The 18,257-nt window shown below is 37.1% G+C and overlaps 1 protein-coding gene and 1 long non-coding RNA gene across 2 annotated transcripts; one reads left to right on the top strand and one right to left on the bottom strand.

The window, feature by feature from the left end:
- Positions 1–1,732: 1,732 nt before the first annotated feature.
- On the bottom strand, positions 1,733–3,074 carry LOC126630593 (uncharacterized). Its single transcript, XR_007626050.1, has 3 exons — positions 2,828–3,074; positions 2,572–2,702; positions 1,733–1,917 (listed from the first exon to the last, which is right to left on the bottom strand). It is a non-coding gene; the product is annotated as an uncharacterized LOC126630593 (long non-coding RNA).
- Positions 3,075–4,622: 1,548 nt separating this feature from the next.
- LOC126630090 (receptor-like protein 7) lies at positions 4,623–17,403 on the top strand. The gene is made up of 2 exons (XM_050300245.1): positions 4,623–6,621; positions 16,464–17,403. Exons 1-2 carry the CDS (start codon positions 4,676–4,678, stop codon positions 17,401–17,403), a joined length of 2,886 nt encoding a protein of 961 aa, XP_050156202.1. The 5' UTR covers positions 4,623–4,675.
- The last annotated feature ends 854 nt before the right edge of the window (positions 17,404–18,257 follow it).

Raw genomic sequence — 18,257 nt, 5'->3', positions numbered from 1 at the left:
TTATATAGCGATCTGACAAACATTGTGAGTGTAGAAAATATGTAGTAATTAATGAAAAGTGATGCTATTATTCGTTGTCCATTGTCTGCAATTGTAAAAAGTGATTGAAAAATTCATGAGGTGAGTCAGATGGGGTCACTCAACCACAGAGGCACACACACACACAGACATGCCATCACACACGCACACATATCTCACACGTATACGGCTCTCTCTCTCTCTCTCTCTCTCTCATTCTCGATCCTTCTCTCTTCTTCTCTGAGTCTGAGGCGCCGGACCTCTCTTCTCCCCCTTCTCCATTCGACCCACACACACACAGATCTCCCCCTTCTCGATCATTCTCTCTTCTTCTCTGAGGCCCTCGATCCTTCTCTCTTCTTCTCTGAGGCCTGACCTCTCTTCTCCCCCTTCTCCATTCGACCCACACACACACAAATCTCCCCCTTCTCCCACTCTCTCGATCCTTCGCCCACTCTCTCGATCCTTCGCTGCCGTTGATCGTGGCTCTGGCGAAGTCGGACTTGGCTTAGTCATCTCTGGTGGTGCGCCGCTGAGCAAGGAGTTGGCCCAGTCATCGATTTTTCAGGTGAGATTCCATTGAAACCCTAAGCCCTAAACCGACATCACATATGTTGAATCGTTGATGCATGCGTGAAATTTGAAGCTTATATGTGAAACTGAAGTTAAAAATCATGTTTTTGCAAGGTTTTTGGGACGAAATCGGCTCGGAAATAGGCACACCATCTCCGGCGTTCTTCTCCGGCGTTCGATATCGGAGTCCGATTGCACCGTTCAACAAAATATCTCGATATTTCCAAAATATCGCGATATTATCGATATTATCGATAATATCGCGATATTTTGACGAAAACCACACGGATACCTATTTAAATATCCATTCCTCGAAAAATCGATATTATCGGCGATATTTCGCCGATAATATCGATATTTAAATCCATGCTCATACCTCAGGTTTTAAACAATGCAATGTCATACCTTATCTTACAAATTTATTACAATATCAGATATCCGTTAAATTTTCTGTTAAGTTTGATTGTTAGATGATGAAGTGGAAAGCGGGGAACCCATATATCCTGACCCAACTAAATTAAAAAATTAATATTTAAAATTAATTAAATATTGTGGGACCCACCCCACACCCACCTTCCACGCAGCTTTTTCCATCTTTCTGTTCCGAAAAATCCACTTCTCAATTTTGTGGGGCCATACCAAAGAGTTGGACTATTGGAGAGACTCCATTTTTCAATATCTATCAATGGAAAACCGAATCGTTGATGGTCTTTTCGTGCAAAGTTTTGCAAAGATGAAATTTATTACGAATTAGTGTGTTGTTGCATGTCGTTATTGATTAAGACTTCTTGACTTGACTTTAGAAGGCAGAATTAGGGGTGGTTCGGTATGGGATCCCATACCGAAACCCTTGTCCCGATTCCCATACCGAAATTTTCGGGAATCCCAATTTCAATACCGATCCCAAACCAAATTTTCGAGAATCCCGAAATAGTTTCGGGATTTCGGGACAAATCGGGAATCCCGAAATAATTTTGGGCTTTTGGGCTTTTGGGCTTTTGGGCTTTTGGGCTTTTGGCAAGCGGCCCAGCCTCAAACTTGATTTATACGGCCGGCACGATGATCAACAAGACCGGCCAGCAGCTCGGGCACCACACCAACCTGTACAATAAATGTTCAGAATTATACGTAGGTTGAGAGTGGTAATGAACAAAATTAATCAACTGCCTAGAAATGTATTTTCAGCCAAAGATCTTTCTTTTCTTTACCTGTTCCTTTCATGAAAAGAAAGAAGGGAAGTTCACAAATTTGACTCCTTGGTCGGTGGGGAAGGAAGAAAACACAATTCTCTTCATCAACCATCGCATTTGAACCATGTGCTTGAACCTGTAAGAAGATGAGTTTCAAACAAGAATGCTTCATAAGAAAATGAATAATCCGGTTCATGCTCAAAAACTTCACCAATCCATACTTGCCAGTATCCCGATGTTGACAAAGTGCAATGGAAAAATGATCAAATGCACAAAAAACAGGTTTAGCCTGTGTACTAATACTAGAACTGAGAATAACTATCCTTTTCTGCCTATAGCAGCATATGGCACACGGACAAGGCGGGAGGTAGCTTTTTGACTCAAAACAGAAACAAGTGTTGATGATTCCAAACTAAAATCTTACAAATTAAAATGTAGGAAAATGCAGTCTTCAAATATCAACTCAGCTTTCCCAGGAGTTGGTGCAATAAGTGTTAATACAGTTGAACTTCCGAAATAAGCATTCACTCAATGATTTTAGAGTGAGACTATTTTAGACACTCATGCTTTCGAACTCAGCATTTACTCAATATTAAGTTCAGAAACTAAGAGTAACTCGCACTACTTAAAAAAATTCAACAAAACGTCATAAGAGAAGAGGTGATATACAAACATGTATAAAATTATACCGATAGTGATGTGAAATTGCACCCATACAGATTGCAAAAACTTCACCATTGCAAAAGAAAAAAAATGCAGAGCAACAATCAAAATCATTCCTTGTCCTTACCACATAAATCTCTCGCTTAAACTCTGTGGCAAGACACTCAATTGCAATGTCATCTCCGAAAGCTGCAGCATGACCTTCTCTGACCCAAACTCACGCAATACTTCAACTAATAACCCTTGAATCAATGCTCCCTAGAAAACCACAACAGACCTGCCTAAATTCTGTGAAGAGACAAAATCGCAAAAGAAAAGAGAAAGAGCGAGAGGTGTGTGTGTGACAGTGAGATAAAGAGATTTCAGAAAACTAAATTAATTACCTAATTTCAGAAAACCAAGTGAGACCGTGAGAGAGATCCCCAGTTCTGTCCGTGAGAGAGAACCCTCAAATCAATGCAGTTCTGTGACCATGAGAGAGAGAGATCGCGAGAGAGAGTGGTGGTTGTGTGGTGAAGGAAGGCTGGAGAGTCAGAGACGAGAGTATGGTGTGGTGGTGGGCCGGTGGCTGGTCGGAATTCGACAGTCTGGTGAGGGACGGACGACGTTGGTGAGGGCCGGAGGCTAAGGGTTAGGGCTGCACTTCGAAACAAATGAACGGAGGAACTGAAATGTTCAAATGTGATCTGACCTAAAAAAGAAATCAACGACACAGATTAAATCCAAAACAATCAACGGTTGAAATAATTCTCTTATAATTAAAAAATTATATATATATATATATATATATATTTTTTTTTTCGGTTCGGTATGGGAATACCGAAAAAATGAAATGCAATACCGAATCCCATACCGAAACTTTCGGTTTGGTTTGGGATTACATCCCGAAAATTTCGGGAATTTTGGTTTGGGATTTTTTTGGTTTGGGATCGGGATTTTTTTGGTTTGGTTTGGGATTTTTGAGATTTTTTTCCAGCCCTAACCAAGACCAAGACCAGTATCCACTCCCCCAATCGAATTAAAACCTAATTATTATTAATGGTCAGTATCCACTCCCGCAGTCGAATTAAAACCTAATTATTATTAATGGTTCTTTCTTTGCAAGTTGCAAAAACATAACATGACAACAATGATTGATTGATATTTGGTTCAATTCATTATTTGTTCATAAGAATACTTTAGATTAGTTTATTATATTATGTAAGAAAATTGAATTTTGAAGGAAGGAGTTATAAGAACATTTTATCGTATAGTATTTTACAAGTGATGGATTAACTTGATAGATAATTTTTTATTGTGTTATGTGCCACAAACCTGGATTAACTCTTTTTTTTTAAATATTTGTTGTCAGTTTTATTATTATTATTATTATTTTATCTTTCTTTGTGCCCGCACTCTGCAGGAGACTCTGCATTCAAAATTTCTTATAATATTTTATTGTGTTCTGTGCCACAAACCGTGTTCCGTGCCACCTACTGCAGGAGACTCCGCGTGGAAGACAAAAGGCCGAGCAAAATCAAAAAATAAAATAATCAAAAGGCAAAGGAATGGAGACAGGTGGGTTTCTCACAATTTTTAATAATTATTTTGTCCATGCATTCAATTTTTTTATAATTGTTTATTGTGTTCTGTGCCACAAACCGTGTTTCATGCCACCTACTGCAGGAGACTCGGTGTGGAAGACAAAAGGTGGAAGACAAAAGGACCGAGCAAAATAAAAAAATAAAATAATCAAAAGACAAAGGAATGGAGACAGGTGAGTTTTTCACAATTTTTAATAATTATTTTGTCCATGCATTCAATTTTTTTATAATTTTTTATTGTGTTGTGCGCCACTAACTATGTGGCCTTATTTAAGTCATATTTTTTAAATAATTATTTGTCAGTTTTTTAATTAATTATTTTATCTTTGTGCCACAACTCGACGATCATAAACACGCAACCTGGGAGGATAAATGATGATTAACACTTAGCAATCATAGGCAATACAGGTATTTTACTGTGTGAAGAAGGCAGCAAAACGACAATGGAACGAAAAAATCAGCGGCATTTCCGTCCTTTTACTATTGTTGAACAGTGCTAAAACTCAACTGAGTTTTTTAGTATATATAATTTGCGGAAGAATTTTATACTGGTGCCAGTCTATAAATAGTTGTGTCACTTTGCACACCATACATAGCTAAGAATGCAAAACAAAACAAAAACGAAACAAAAATCAAAAGATTGTTATTATGGGGTTACTTGATATCTCCATCATTCGCATGGTTTCAAAACTAGTACTAGTTTTGTTGCTGTTTCATCATGTGGTTATTGCTAACTCTTCCTACTCTTCGCAGAAGCAGTATCCATCTTGCCCTGATGAGGAGAAGTCCGCCCTGCTGCAATTCAGAGACAGCTTTACTATTGACAAATCTGCTTCTAGATCTCCCGATGCTTATCCAAAGGTTTCATCATGGAAACCAGCTGAAGGAGGAAATAGCACCTGCTGCTCATGGGAAGGTGTCAAGTGTGATGAGAAGACGGGTCATGTGATTGGCCTAGATCTTGGTAGCAGCTGTCTCCACGGCTCTATCAACAGCAACAGCAGCCTCTTCCGCCTTGTTCATCTTCAAAGGTTAAACCTCTCTGACAATAACTTCAATTACTCTCAAATTCCTACTAGCATTAGGAATTTTCCAAGCCTTACTCATCTTGACCTCTCTACCTCTGTCTTTTCTGGTCAAGTCCCTTCTGAACTTTCACTGTTATCCAAGTTGACATACCTTAATCTAGCTCTCAATCTCGATAGATTGTCAGAAGATAAGGATCATCAGTCGTCAGAAGAGGAGAATTATCCCTTGTTGAAACTTGAAGCATCAGATCTTGGAAGCCTAGTTCAAAACTTAACCAGTCTCGAAGTACTTTCTCTCAGTTTTGTAAATGTATCTTCGGCAATTCCTCATTCCATGGCTAATTTATCATCTTTGACAACCCTCTACCTCAGGGACTGTCACCTGTTTGGTGAATTTCCGGTGAGAATTTTCCAACTGCCAAACCTAGAATCTCTTAGTGTGAGATACAACCAAGATCTGACTGGATATTTTCCTGAATTTAATCAAAGCAGTCCTCTCATCTTACTGAAAGTCGGCTTTACTGGCTTTTTTGGAACAATACCCTCTTCAATTCAAAACCTTCATTCACTGCAAAACTTCGATGTGGCTGAATGCAATTTTTCGGAAGGGTTGGTTCCATCTTTTTTTGGGAATCTTAGGCAGCTCACTTATCTAGACATTTCAAACAACAGATTTGGAGGTCCAATTCCTGATTCCTTGGCAAACCTTACCCAACTGGCTACTTTTAGGATTAGTAGTGGTTCAAGTCGATTAACTGGTCCAATCCCATCTTGGCTAGGCAGATTTAGCAAACTAGAGTACCTAGATTTTGCTTATAATAGATTAAATGGTTCAATTCCTGCATCATTTTCAAATCTCACAAACCTTCAGATCCTTTATCTACATTACAATAGTCTGAGTGGTGTAGTTGAGTTTCAAATGTTTCAAAATCTACACTTTCTTTACCAACTCCAATTAAATTGGAACGGTTTAGAATTTGTCACTGAATCCAAAATTTTGAATACAACAGTTCAACAGTTCACCATTCTTGGATTGAGTAATTGCAGCCTAACAGAATTTCCATCCTTCTTACAATATCAGAAGGGTTTGCAGCGTTTGGACCTTTCTGGAAACAAAATCCGAGGCCTAGTACCAAAATGGATGTGGAACACAAGCATAGAAACTTTGGTCTTTTTAGACATTTCTCAAAACTCCATTTCAGACCAACCTCCACTTTTCCTTCCTTGGGTGAAACTGATATGCTTAAGGTTTACGTCCAACATGTTTCATGGATCATTACCGATTCCTCCACCAACCATGAAAGAATATGCAGCTAGAGACAACAACTTTACTGGAGATATCTCACCGTTGCTTTGCAACATGAAAAATCTTCAGTATCTTGACTTGTCGAAAAATAACTTGAGTGGCATGCTTCCTCAATGTCTCGGAAACTTTAGTGATGATCTGATTCTTTTACTTCTTGGAAATAACTCTTTTCACGGAATTATTCCTCAGACATACAACAAAGGAAGCAATTTGAGAATGATTGATGTGAGTTATAACAAGTTGCAGGGGCAGTTGCCGAGGTCATTGGTCAATTGTATGATGCTTGAGTATCTTGTTTTGTCAAACAATCGATTCAATGATGTTTTCCCCATTTGGTTGGGGACTCTTCAAGAGCTAAAACTTTTGGCAATGCGCCATAATGGATTCTATGGTGTGATTGGAAAGTCTAGAAAGAATGTCGATTTCCACAAGTTACGCATTCTTGATTTGGCTTACAATGATTTTACTGGTGCGGTTCCATCTGTGTTTCCAGATATTACTGTAAACAAGTCAGCATATATGTACACACACGTAGTTATTGACGTCAATGGATTCACGATTGTTAAAGATGTTGATTACCAACTCAAGATAGCAACAAAAGGTTTGGAGCAATACTACCCAAAGATTCGAGAAGAATTTGCATCCTTCGATATCTCATGCAACAAATTTGAAGGGAAAATTCCAGAATTCATTGGGAATCTTACGGAGCTTCGTTCGCTGAATCTATCCCACAACATTCTCACTGGTTCTATCCCATCATCCTTTGGAAACTTGATGAAGCTTGAATCGTTGGACCTTTCACAAAACAAGCTCTCAGGACGTATCCCCCAACAGCTGGTGCAACTTAATTTTCTTTCCAGTTTCAATGTGTCTCACAACAATCTCACAGGTCCTATACCACAAGGAACCCAGCTTACTTCCTTGAATGTCACTTCATATGAGGGAAACCTAGGGTTGTGTGGAGATCCATTGCCAAAGAAATGTGGAAATCCTAAGGCCCCTGAACTTCCACCTTCAACCGTCGACGAGGATGATTCTAGCTCAGAAGGCATATTTGAATTTGATTGGAAAATTGTTTCAGCCGGATGTGGAAGTGGGTTGGTAGTGGGAGTAGTTCTTGCAGATGTTGTGATCACAAGGAGGCCCGACTTGTTTCTTAAGATTGTAGGAATGATCAGGCAAATGATAAGGAAAATTTAGAGTACTAGTGGGGGAAGTAGAAATTCAGTTTGTTACCGTTACGCATTTCTTGTTGTCGTTTGTTTTCTCTTATGTGGTTTCTTTCTCTTCCTATATGTTTAGTTATAAGTTTGTATCAGGTTATGTAAGTGTATGTCCTTCCTATTTTCTTGTACCTTCGGTTTCTTTTCTTTCTTCTTTCTTTATTTTGAGTGATAAGGTTTATGTCTCCCCTAACTAGGTGTAACTTTTATTTTTTATTCAATAAATTTTCCATCGTACCATCTTGGTTTCTTTAAAATAAAAAAAAAACAAGATAGAATGTATTGGTGCTTTTTAGCTTTTAGTTGATCGTGTTGTTCAAGTTCAAGACTCTACCCTATATATCATATTGTTTTTAAGTTATATCAGTTTGCTTGTATTGTCGAGTTTCTTTAACAATTAAATGGAGATAGAAAGTAATGTAAATAAAGATAGTAGAGTGCTGCATGTTTTCATGGATTTGGATTTTCTGAAATTAGAATGAAAGCAGCTATGTTCATTTGAAAGGATTCTTATTCATTCGATTAATTGGAGACAATCTTTTCAATCAAATGAAATCGAAACTTTCCTATGCCTTAGTAACTAAGAATACTTATTTAAGAGTAATGTTTATAGCAAGAATTGTCTAAAATTCTAAAACCAGAGCTACGAAATTTGTACAACATTTTGTTCCAATCATCGGAGGGAATGAATGAGAATCGTGAATTACAAGGGAACCGGTTTTGTAGGAACAACTTGTAAACTGAATACATCAGTTGTGCAATAGGGCCATGGGCAACAAATGCAAAAGGGCTGGTGGACTTGAAGTGCAGAAACAGAAAACATCAATGTCGTTAGCCCTAAAACTTGTGTTTTATCATTGATGAAATAATAATGTTATCATTAATATAAATATCTATCTTATAAATTCTCCTCAATAGTTTTCATGCTCATTGTGACTTAATTTCTTTTTTGTTGTGACTTAATTTCTCTTTTGTCGTGCAAGGACAATACATCTTTTATTCTTGCCAAAAACATTTTCACATGAAGATATTATAACTTTATAAGAGTACTTTTATGTACCATTTTTCAAAATTATTGACATATTTTAACAAGAAAATTAATGGGAAAAAACAAGTCATTGGTACATGTGAAGAGGTGAAGGAGAAAGTCCCACATTGGAGAATAACAAAACCTTTCATATTATTGACATATTTTAACAAGAAAATTAATGGGAAATAACAAAACCTTTTTGTGTTTTTGTGTGATGAATTCATATTTATGAATAGAGAAACAAGACTGTTAAAGCAGAAATGACAGATAAGGTTTCCAATCCAAATCCCTAATCGGAAAAATATATCATACAAAAACACAGCTGTGATCCAAATTTTAATCAGCAGAAAGACCAACTATAGTTGTGGATCCAAATTCTAATCCAGCAGAAAGACTAACCTTTTGGAATCCAGGAATCAAGGTGGGTTGTCGAGACTCGAAACGGCGAGAGGAAGCTTATGGGCCGCGAGGGGTGAGTGCGAGGTGGGCGAGTGGTCGACGTCGAAGAAGGACTGAGTGAGGCTGAGATGAGGCACGAGTCAGGCTTAAACAGTATTGGATATATATGCCCAGGTGTATTGAATATGTGCCAGGTCATTAAAACTGCCATATCAACAGTAGCTTAGGATATAAGCCATTGTATGTTGAACCGACTATATAGAATATTATTTTCCTTGTATTAGATAAGCCATTGTAATAACTGTTTGGATATTCTCAGAAATACTTCTTTCTTCCCTCTAAGCTTCTCTGTGTTCTTCAATTTTGTGATTCTTTCATGGAGGTTAAGATGGTATCATGAGCTTAGAAGTGCTTGCGCTCTTGATGCTGGGTTAATTTTCCGCTGCTTAATTGAATTTTGAAGGTGATTTCGTCTCTTTTCCTCTGTTCTTGGGTGTGATAGAGATGTACAGTTTGTAGTTCTTGATGTTTGTGAAATTTTTTTTTCTTGCCATAAATCATTACTATTTTGTTGATTGTTGAGAAGTTCCAAGGCCGATGCCACGAACGAAGAGTTGTTATGATTTTCTTGATTCTTTGATGAAGGCCGATGCCATGTACTTTGATTCTTGAATAATTACAGATTGTTATAGTTTGGAATTGATCTGTTGGTGTTGTTTGGAAGAAATTTGGTTACTTCTTCATCTGGGTTTTTCTTGCTGTGGTGCAATTTTATTTGGGTATAATTTGATATCTTGCTTCGATCTTTTGGGATAATCTTACTATTAGTAATCATGTCGACTTATGTAAAGATTGAGAGTTTATTGGGAATGCTCACTATTAAGCTCAATGATGAGAACTTTATCAAGTGGAGTTTTCAATTTTGTTCTGTGCTTCGTGGATACGATCTTCTTGATCATTTCACTGGTGAATCAGTTTGTCCTCCCAAGTTTGTTCTTACTCCTGATCTTGGTGTTACAAATGAAATTAGTACTGCTTATAAAGAATGGGTTAAGATAGATATGGCATTGCTTAGTCTTTTAATTGCTACACTAAGTGATGATGCAATTGAGCATGTAGTGGGATGTAAGACTTCATCCGAAGCCTGGAATACTTTGCAAGACCGATATATGTCTGTTTCTAAAGCCAGTGTGAATCATTTGAAAGCTGAGTTATACACTATGCAGAATGGTGGTGATTCTATTGATAAATACTTGCTGAGATTAAAGGGTATTAAGGATCAACTACAAGCAGCTGGTGAAAAGGTTTATGACAATGATCTTATAATTGCTGCTCTTACTGGTTTACCTTCTGACTATGATATGATTCAAGATTCCAGTCCATGTTTTTCCAACAGTGATGAACTTAGGTGTTATTTCTCCAGCTTCTGCTTTTTTGAGACATGCAGTGAAATCGTCTTTATGGCATCAGAGATTGGGCCATCTATCTAATGACATTTTAGCTACTATGCTTAAGTGTTCTAATATTCCTTGTAATACTGATGACAATGCTAGAATCTGTTCACATTGTCTAAGTGGGAAAATGAGCAGATTACCTTTCTTAGAAAAGACTGATACAGTTGATATTCCATTTTACAAAGTTCATGGTGATGTATGGGGACCTTCTCCTACTATTTCTCTGGAAGGCTATAGATACTATGTGTCTTTTATAGATGAGGCTACTAGGTTTGTATGGATATTCCTATTAATAAATAAAGCTGAAGTTTTTGGTACATTTCTCAAATTTTGTGCTTATGTTGAGAATCAGTTTCATGCTAGAATTAAAGTCTTGCAAACTGATGGTGGTGGTGAGTTTATGAGTACTGTGTTTAAGAATTATTTGGAAAATAATGGAATATTACATCATATATCCTATCTTTATACACCTCAACAGAACGGATTGGCCGAAAGGAAACATCGACATCTCATTGAAACTGCAATTACTCTTTTATTTGTTGCTAAGCTTCCACAAAAGTTTTGGTTTTATGCGGTTGCACATGCTGTATTTCTCATCAATCGAATGCCATGTAAAATACTCAAGATGGAGTCTCCTTTTAGTAAGTTGTTTGGTCAGCAACCTAAGTTGGGATCATTGAGAATCTTTGGTTCTGCCATTTATCCTTACTTACGGCCCTATAATATTCATAAGTTACAACCTAGGTCCACACAATGTGCATTTCTAGGTTATTCTTCAGGTTATAAGGGTGCTCTTTGTTACAATATAGTGACTGGAAAGGTGATTATATCCAAGCATGTATTATACGATGAAACTTGTTTTCCTTATAAGGATTTGGAATCTGTCAAGAGTTCTATTCAATCTTAGTCTTCTGATACACTAAGTTCAAGGCCCATAGTTGTTACACTAACTTCTCCAGCAGTTATATCTCGGACTGAATGTTCAAATCAGTTCAGTAATCCTGGAATGCATCTTTCAACTACATCAACATCAGATACTGATGGTTCTCACAGATCATTGTCATCATCTCAGGACTTACATTTGTTGCATATATTGTTGATGTTTCAGAACCTACAACATTTAAACAAGCTTCTCAGATTCCTCAATGGCAGGTTGCCATGCAAGAAGAATTTGATGCACTACAAACTCAAGGTACTTGGGTTCTTGTTCCTTCCTCTTCTGAAAAAAAATGTTATAGGCAGTAAGTGAGTCTATAAAATTAAAAGGAATTCTGATGGTACAATATCTAGATACAAGGCTAGGCTTGTTGCTCAGGGCTTTAGTCAACATAAAGGTTTGGACTACACAGAGACTTTTAGTCCTGTGGTTAGACACACAACTGTGCGATTGATCTTAGCTTTAGCTGCAACACATAAGTGGGATCTTAGGCAGCTAGATGTCAAAAATGCATTTCTTCATGGTGACTTGCAAGAGGAGGTTTATATGAAACAACCTAGAGGTTTTGTGCACCCTGATTACCCTACACATGTTTGTAAGTTAGTAAAGTCTTTATATGGGCTTAAACAAGTCCCCCCGGGCTTGGAATGATAAATTCACCAGTTACTTGCAAGTAGTGGGGTTTCAAGCATCACTTTCAGATTCCAGTTTATTTGTAAAGAAGAGTGGTGATATGTGGTTATTCTTTTGTTATATGTTGATGATATAATCATCACAGGATCTAGTTCTACATTGGTTCAATATGTGATAAACAATTTAGGTGCAGTTTTCGATCTCAAAGACATGGGAAAATTGGCCTATTTTTTGGGGTTTCAAGTGGAATATAAGTCCAATGGTGATATATTTGTTAATCAAGCTAAGTATGTTAAGGATCTTATACATAAGGCTGGGATGGATGACTGCAAGCCTTGTTCAACACCTTGCAAACCTCACAATCAAGTTTTTACCACTGAAGTTACTCTTCTTCCTGATCCAACACACTATAGAAGTTTGGTTGGAGCATTGCAATATCTAACCTTCACTAGGCCCGAAATTGCATTTGCTGTAAACACTGTTTGTCAATACATGAATTCACCAACAGATGTTCACTTTAGTATGGTTAAACGTACATTATGATTTCTTCAAGGGACTCTCAATTGTGGTCTTACATATACATCAGGAACTCCCATGGCCTTGTCTGCATTCAGTGAGATTGGGCTGCCGATCTCAACACTAGACGGTCTATCACAAGATATGTTGTTTATTTGGGGGACAATCCTATATCTTGGCAATCAAAGAAGCAAGCTTCTGTTTCAAGGAGTTCTACCGAGGCAGAGTATAGGGCTCTTGCACATACTGCTGTTGATATAGCATGGATCAGGTTGATTCTTCGCGATGTCCATCAGTTCCTAGTTTCACCTCCTTTAATTCATTGTGATAATCAATCTGCAATAGCACTTAGCTTGAATCTAGTTCAGCATTCTCGGATCAAACATTTGGAAATTGACTTCCATTTTGTTCGAGAGAGGGTACAAAAAGGAGACTTGGTAATTCAATATGTTTCAACAAAAGACCAGGTTGCTGATGTTCTCACAAAAGGTCTTCATGGTCCAGCTTTTCTTCACCATTGTTTCACAATCTTAAGCTGGCCTATCCCAACTAAGATTGAGGGGGAGTATTGGATATATATGCCCAGGTGTATTGAATATGTGCCAGGTCATTAAAACTGCCATATCAGCAATAGCTTAGGATATAAGCCATTGTATGTTGAACCGACTATATAGAATATTATTTTCCTTGTATTAGATAAGCCATTGTAATAACTGTTTGGATATTCTCAGAAATACTTCTTTCTTCCCTCTAAGCTTCTCTGTGTTCTTCAATTTTGCGATTCTTTCATGGAGGTTAAGAAACAGCTGCTGAGTCGTGAGTGAGTCTTACAGACTATGAAAGTGAGATAGCACGGGGGAGAAAATACGAAGAATGAAAGGAATGAAGGGGAAGGCTGCCAAAACGAAGAAGGGAAGGAAGTAGGACGTCGCGCACAACTTAGGGGTAAAAAGGATGTTTTCTCTATGTTGGTCTCATTCTCCCATCTTCTTTTTCTCATTGCTTCTGAAGAAACCAAATCGCAGATTTCTTTTCAATTTCTTATTTACATGTTTTAAGTTATCTCTGTAAATTTAGGTATTTTTTATCCTTTTTTTTTAACCTTTCATTTTGAAAAAAAAAAAGATGAGGTTTTACTATAAAACTAATTGGCAATATGAAAAATAACATAACTTCTTATAAGTTCATGCAAGGTCCATCCTCCCATCGACGTGGAACTCATTCTCAACACACCCTCTCACGTGTGGTGAATTTTCAAGCCTAACACGTAAACAACCCAACGGGTTGACGTGAAACGTGTGTGGCCATTTGGCTTCACATGTGGGACGACATGCTCTGTATCATGAAAAAAGTTGAGATTCCACCATAAAACCAATTGTTGTAAATTTAGGTGTTTCGTCTCTCAGTTGGTTCTTCTTATGCAAATATTGATACGCTTAAAAGCCTGCTGCATATGTGCAATGGAGCACCACAAATTTCTATGTATTATGGTTGTTTGGACAATAGATTAGGGTGCACAATACATTACCTGCTTCCTCATGAAGAATGGTTGTTTCTTATCAATCATTATTTGAAGGAAAAGACCCATTAGAAGCTTTTTAGTTGCTTGGTATCCATTCACACATCCTCAATTCCTATTTATCTCTTTTATACATGGTCCATATTAGCTTATGATGATCTTCCCCATTCAGGTTCATTTTTTGTGATATGTGCTGTGCTTAAATGTTTTAGAAGGTTATTGGAGCTCTCTTTGTTAAAGTGAAATCTTACAAAGGCCTGTGAAATTTCTCCGAACATGGGGAACTTAGTCAAATTACAAGCTACATATGTTCTTTCACTAACTGCTTAAATCATTTAGTCCACTTACTAGATTGTGAGAAAAGATCGGCGAGAGAAACATTAGCTGTGTTATAGTTTTACTAAACAACCATAATTATATAACACATATTTTGTATCCTTCAGCTCATCACACTAATCATAGTTGGTCAGTTTAATAATTAACAATTGTTTGTAAAGAATTTAGTGTAGCCATGGGAATTTAGACAAATTCAAATTTATAGATTCCAATGGGTCAAGGTTGATGTGGCAAGGAATTTATGGACACACACATATATATTTTATATATATTAGTCCACCCTATGCGTATTCCTTTGTCAAGCATTACCCGTCTATAAATAGTTGTCACTTTGTACTTCCATACATAGCTAAGAGTGCAAAAATTCAAAAGATTATTGTTATGGAGTTACTTGATATCACTACAAGAAAACACCATTTTAGACGAACCATTTCGTCAGGTAAAAGTAAGTTTTCAATGCTTAAGCTTTTACCTAACGAAATTTATAATTTTTGATTATGATACGCAAGTTGGGAGTTGTGGATCTTCACTCTCTAACTTGAGAGGGAATGATAGTTAATTAGATTCATTGAACAATTAGGCTTATTAAATCTACTACATGGATTCAATAGCGTTTCAGCATTAGGCTCATTATATAAAAGAGTAAATGGTGTGTATTTATAATTAATCCATATATTTTTATTTACTATATATATATATATATATTGTACATTTGAGAATGAATGAAAAGTACAATTGAGCCAAATACGTTTTTCTAGAGTTTTCCTATGGTTGGGGCCTCAACTCCAACTCGAAGTATTTCTCCTCTTCCTTGCTTTCTCTTGAGTTAATGAGATATTCCTTTTCTCAAGAAAAGGACTTGTAGTTTGAAAAATGCAACATAGACTAAATCCAGCATGATAAATTTCGTTACACCGCACTCTAGATGTTAGGAGTTTGAAAGTCCTAAAATGATGAAGAAATTGGGTATCGAATAAAAATTTCGGGCCTCAAATCCATTGCACTTCAAGCCAATGCAGGAATTGAAACTGATGACTAATAATTTGATGCTCAGAGTCTGACACTTTCATCCTCTATACTATCTGTTGGTAACCTGTAAACGGGTCTGGTTGATTGGATTTGGGTTATGTTTCACCTAACTCGTTAAGCTAATGAGTCACCCCCAACTCATTAAGCTAATGAGTCATCCAAACTCAACCTGTTAAGCTCATGAGTCACACGTTAACATTTTTTTTTTTGTTTAATTTTGCATTCCAATACAAATTACATATTTTTGAATCAAGATTTCAAGCATGAAGGTCCAATACATTTAGAAGTACCCAAATGTGAAGTTGATAAGTCTTGCAATTAGCCATATAAATATGACAAAACCTTACAAGAGTGTCAATACATATATCATAAACCCTTACGGAAGGAACTCATGAGATCAACTATAAATGTGCTACATATATGCAAAAATTAACTTCATTTTTTTTCTTCTGCTTTTTGTGGAAAAAATTTCAAGCCTAACATGTGGACAAACAAACGGGACGACGTGGAGTGCATGTGACTACTACGATATTATGGTGGAACCTCAACTTCTTAAATGGAAATTGCTGGAAACAAAATCCGAGGCCAAGTACCAAAATGGATATGGAATACAAGCTTAGACACTTTGCTATTGTTAGACATTTCTAATAACCTCATTTCAGACCAACTTCCACTTGTCCTTCCTTGGGTGAAACTGTTATGTATAAAGTTTTCGTCCAACGTGTTTCATGGATCACTACCGATACCTCCACCAACCATGCGAGAATATGCAGCTGCAGACAACAACTTTACTGCAGAAATCTCACCGTTGCTTTGCAACATGAAAAATCTTCTGTCCCTTGACTTGTCGAAAAATAACTTGGGTGGCATGCTTCCACAGTGTCTCGGAAACTTTAGTGATCATCTGATTCTTCTACTTCTCGGAAACAACTCTTTTCACGGAATTATTCCTCAGACATACAACAAAGGAAGCAGCTTGAGAATGGTTGATGTGAGCCATAACAAGTTGCAGGGGCAGTTGCCGAGATCATTGGTCAATTGTGTGATGCTTGAGTATCTTGTTTTGTCAAACAATCATTTCAATGATGTTTTTCCCATTTGGCTGGGGACTCTTCTAGAGTTAAAACTTTTGGCAATGCGCCATAATGGATTCTACGGTGTGATTCGAAAATCTAGAAAGAATGTCGATTTCCCCAAGTTACGTATTCTTGATTTGGCTTACAATGATTTTACTGGTGCAGTTCCATCCATGTTTCCAGATATTACTGCAAACAAGTCAACATATATGAACACAGGCGTAGGTTATTACGTCGATGGATTCCCGGTTTTTAGCAATGTTGATTACCAACTCATGATAGCAACAAAAGGTTTGGAGCAATACTACCCAAAGATCCGAGAAGAATTTGCATCCTTTGATATCTCAAGCAACAAATTTGAAGGGAAAATTCCAGAATTCATTGGGAATATTAAGGATCTTCGTTCGCTGAATCTATCCCACAACATTCTCACTGGTTCTATCCCATCATCCTTTGGAAACTTGATGAAGCTTGAATCGTTGGACCTTTCACAAAACAAGCTCTCAGGACGTATCCCCCAACAGCTAGTGCAACTTAATTTTCTTTCCAGTTTCAATGTGTCTCGCAACAATCTCACAGGAGCTATACCACAAGGAACCCAGCTTACTTCCTTGAATGTCACTTCATACGACGGAAACCCAGGGTTGTGTGGAGATCCATTGCCAAAGAAATGTGGAAATCCTAAGGCCCCTGAACTTCCACCTTCAACCGTCGACGAAGGTGATTCTAGCTCAGAAGGCATATTTGAATTGGATTGGAAAATTGTTTCGGCCGGATGTGGAAGTGGGTTGGTAGTGGGAGTAGTTCTTGCGGATGTTGTGATCACAAGGAGGCCTGACTTGTTTCTTAAGATTGTTGGAATGATCAGACAAATGATAAGGAAAATTTAGAGTACTAGTGGGGGAAGTAGAAATTCAGTTTGTTACCGTTACGCATTTCTTGTTGTCGTTTGTTTTCTCTGTTGTGGTTTCTTTTCTTCACTTTCTATACGTTTAGTTATAAGTTTGTGTCAGGTTATGTAAGTGTATGTCCCTCCTATTTTCTTGTACTTTCGGTTTCTTTATTTTGAGGGGTAAGGTTTATGTCCCCCAGACTAGGTGTAACTTTTTTTTTATTCAATAAATTTTCCCTCGTACCATCAAGGTTTCTTTAAAAAAAAAAAAGATAGAATGTATTGGTGCTTTTTAGCTTTTAGTGGATTGTGTTGTTCAAGCCCTATATATCATATTGTTTTTAAGTTATATCAGTTTGCTTACTGTCGAGCTTCTTTAACAACTAAATGGAGATAGAAAGTAATGTAAATAAAGGTAGTAGAGTGCTGCATGTTTTCATGGATTTGGATTGTCTGAAATTAGAATGAAAAGCAGCTATGTTCATTTGAAAGGATTCTTATTCATTCGATTAATTGGAGACAATCTTTTCAATCAAATGAAATCGAAACTTTCCTATGCCTTAGTAACTAAGAATTGGCTAAAATTCTAAAACCAGAGCTACGAAATTTGTACAACATTTTTGTTCCAATCATCGGACGGAATGAATGAGAATCGTGGATTACAAGGGAACTGGTTTTGTAGGAACAACTTGTAAACTGAATACATCAATTGTGCAATAGGCAACAAAGGCAAAAGGGCTGGTGGACTTGAAGCGCAGAAACAGAAAACATCATTGTCGTTAGCCCTAAAACTTGTGTTATATCATTGATGAAATAATAATGTTATCATTAATATAAATATCTATCTTATAA

The sequence above is a fragment of the Malus sylvestris genome, chromosome 7 (assembly GCF_916048215.2).
Source record: "Malus sylvestris chromosome 7, drMalSylv7.2, whole genome shotgun sequence".
Taxonomy (NCBI): Eukaryota; Viridiplantae; Streptophyta; class Magnoliopsida; order Rosales; family Rosaceae; genus Malus; species Malus sylvestris.
This window is presented reverse-complemented; position numbering and strand designations above follow the sequence as displayed.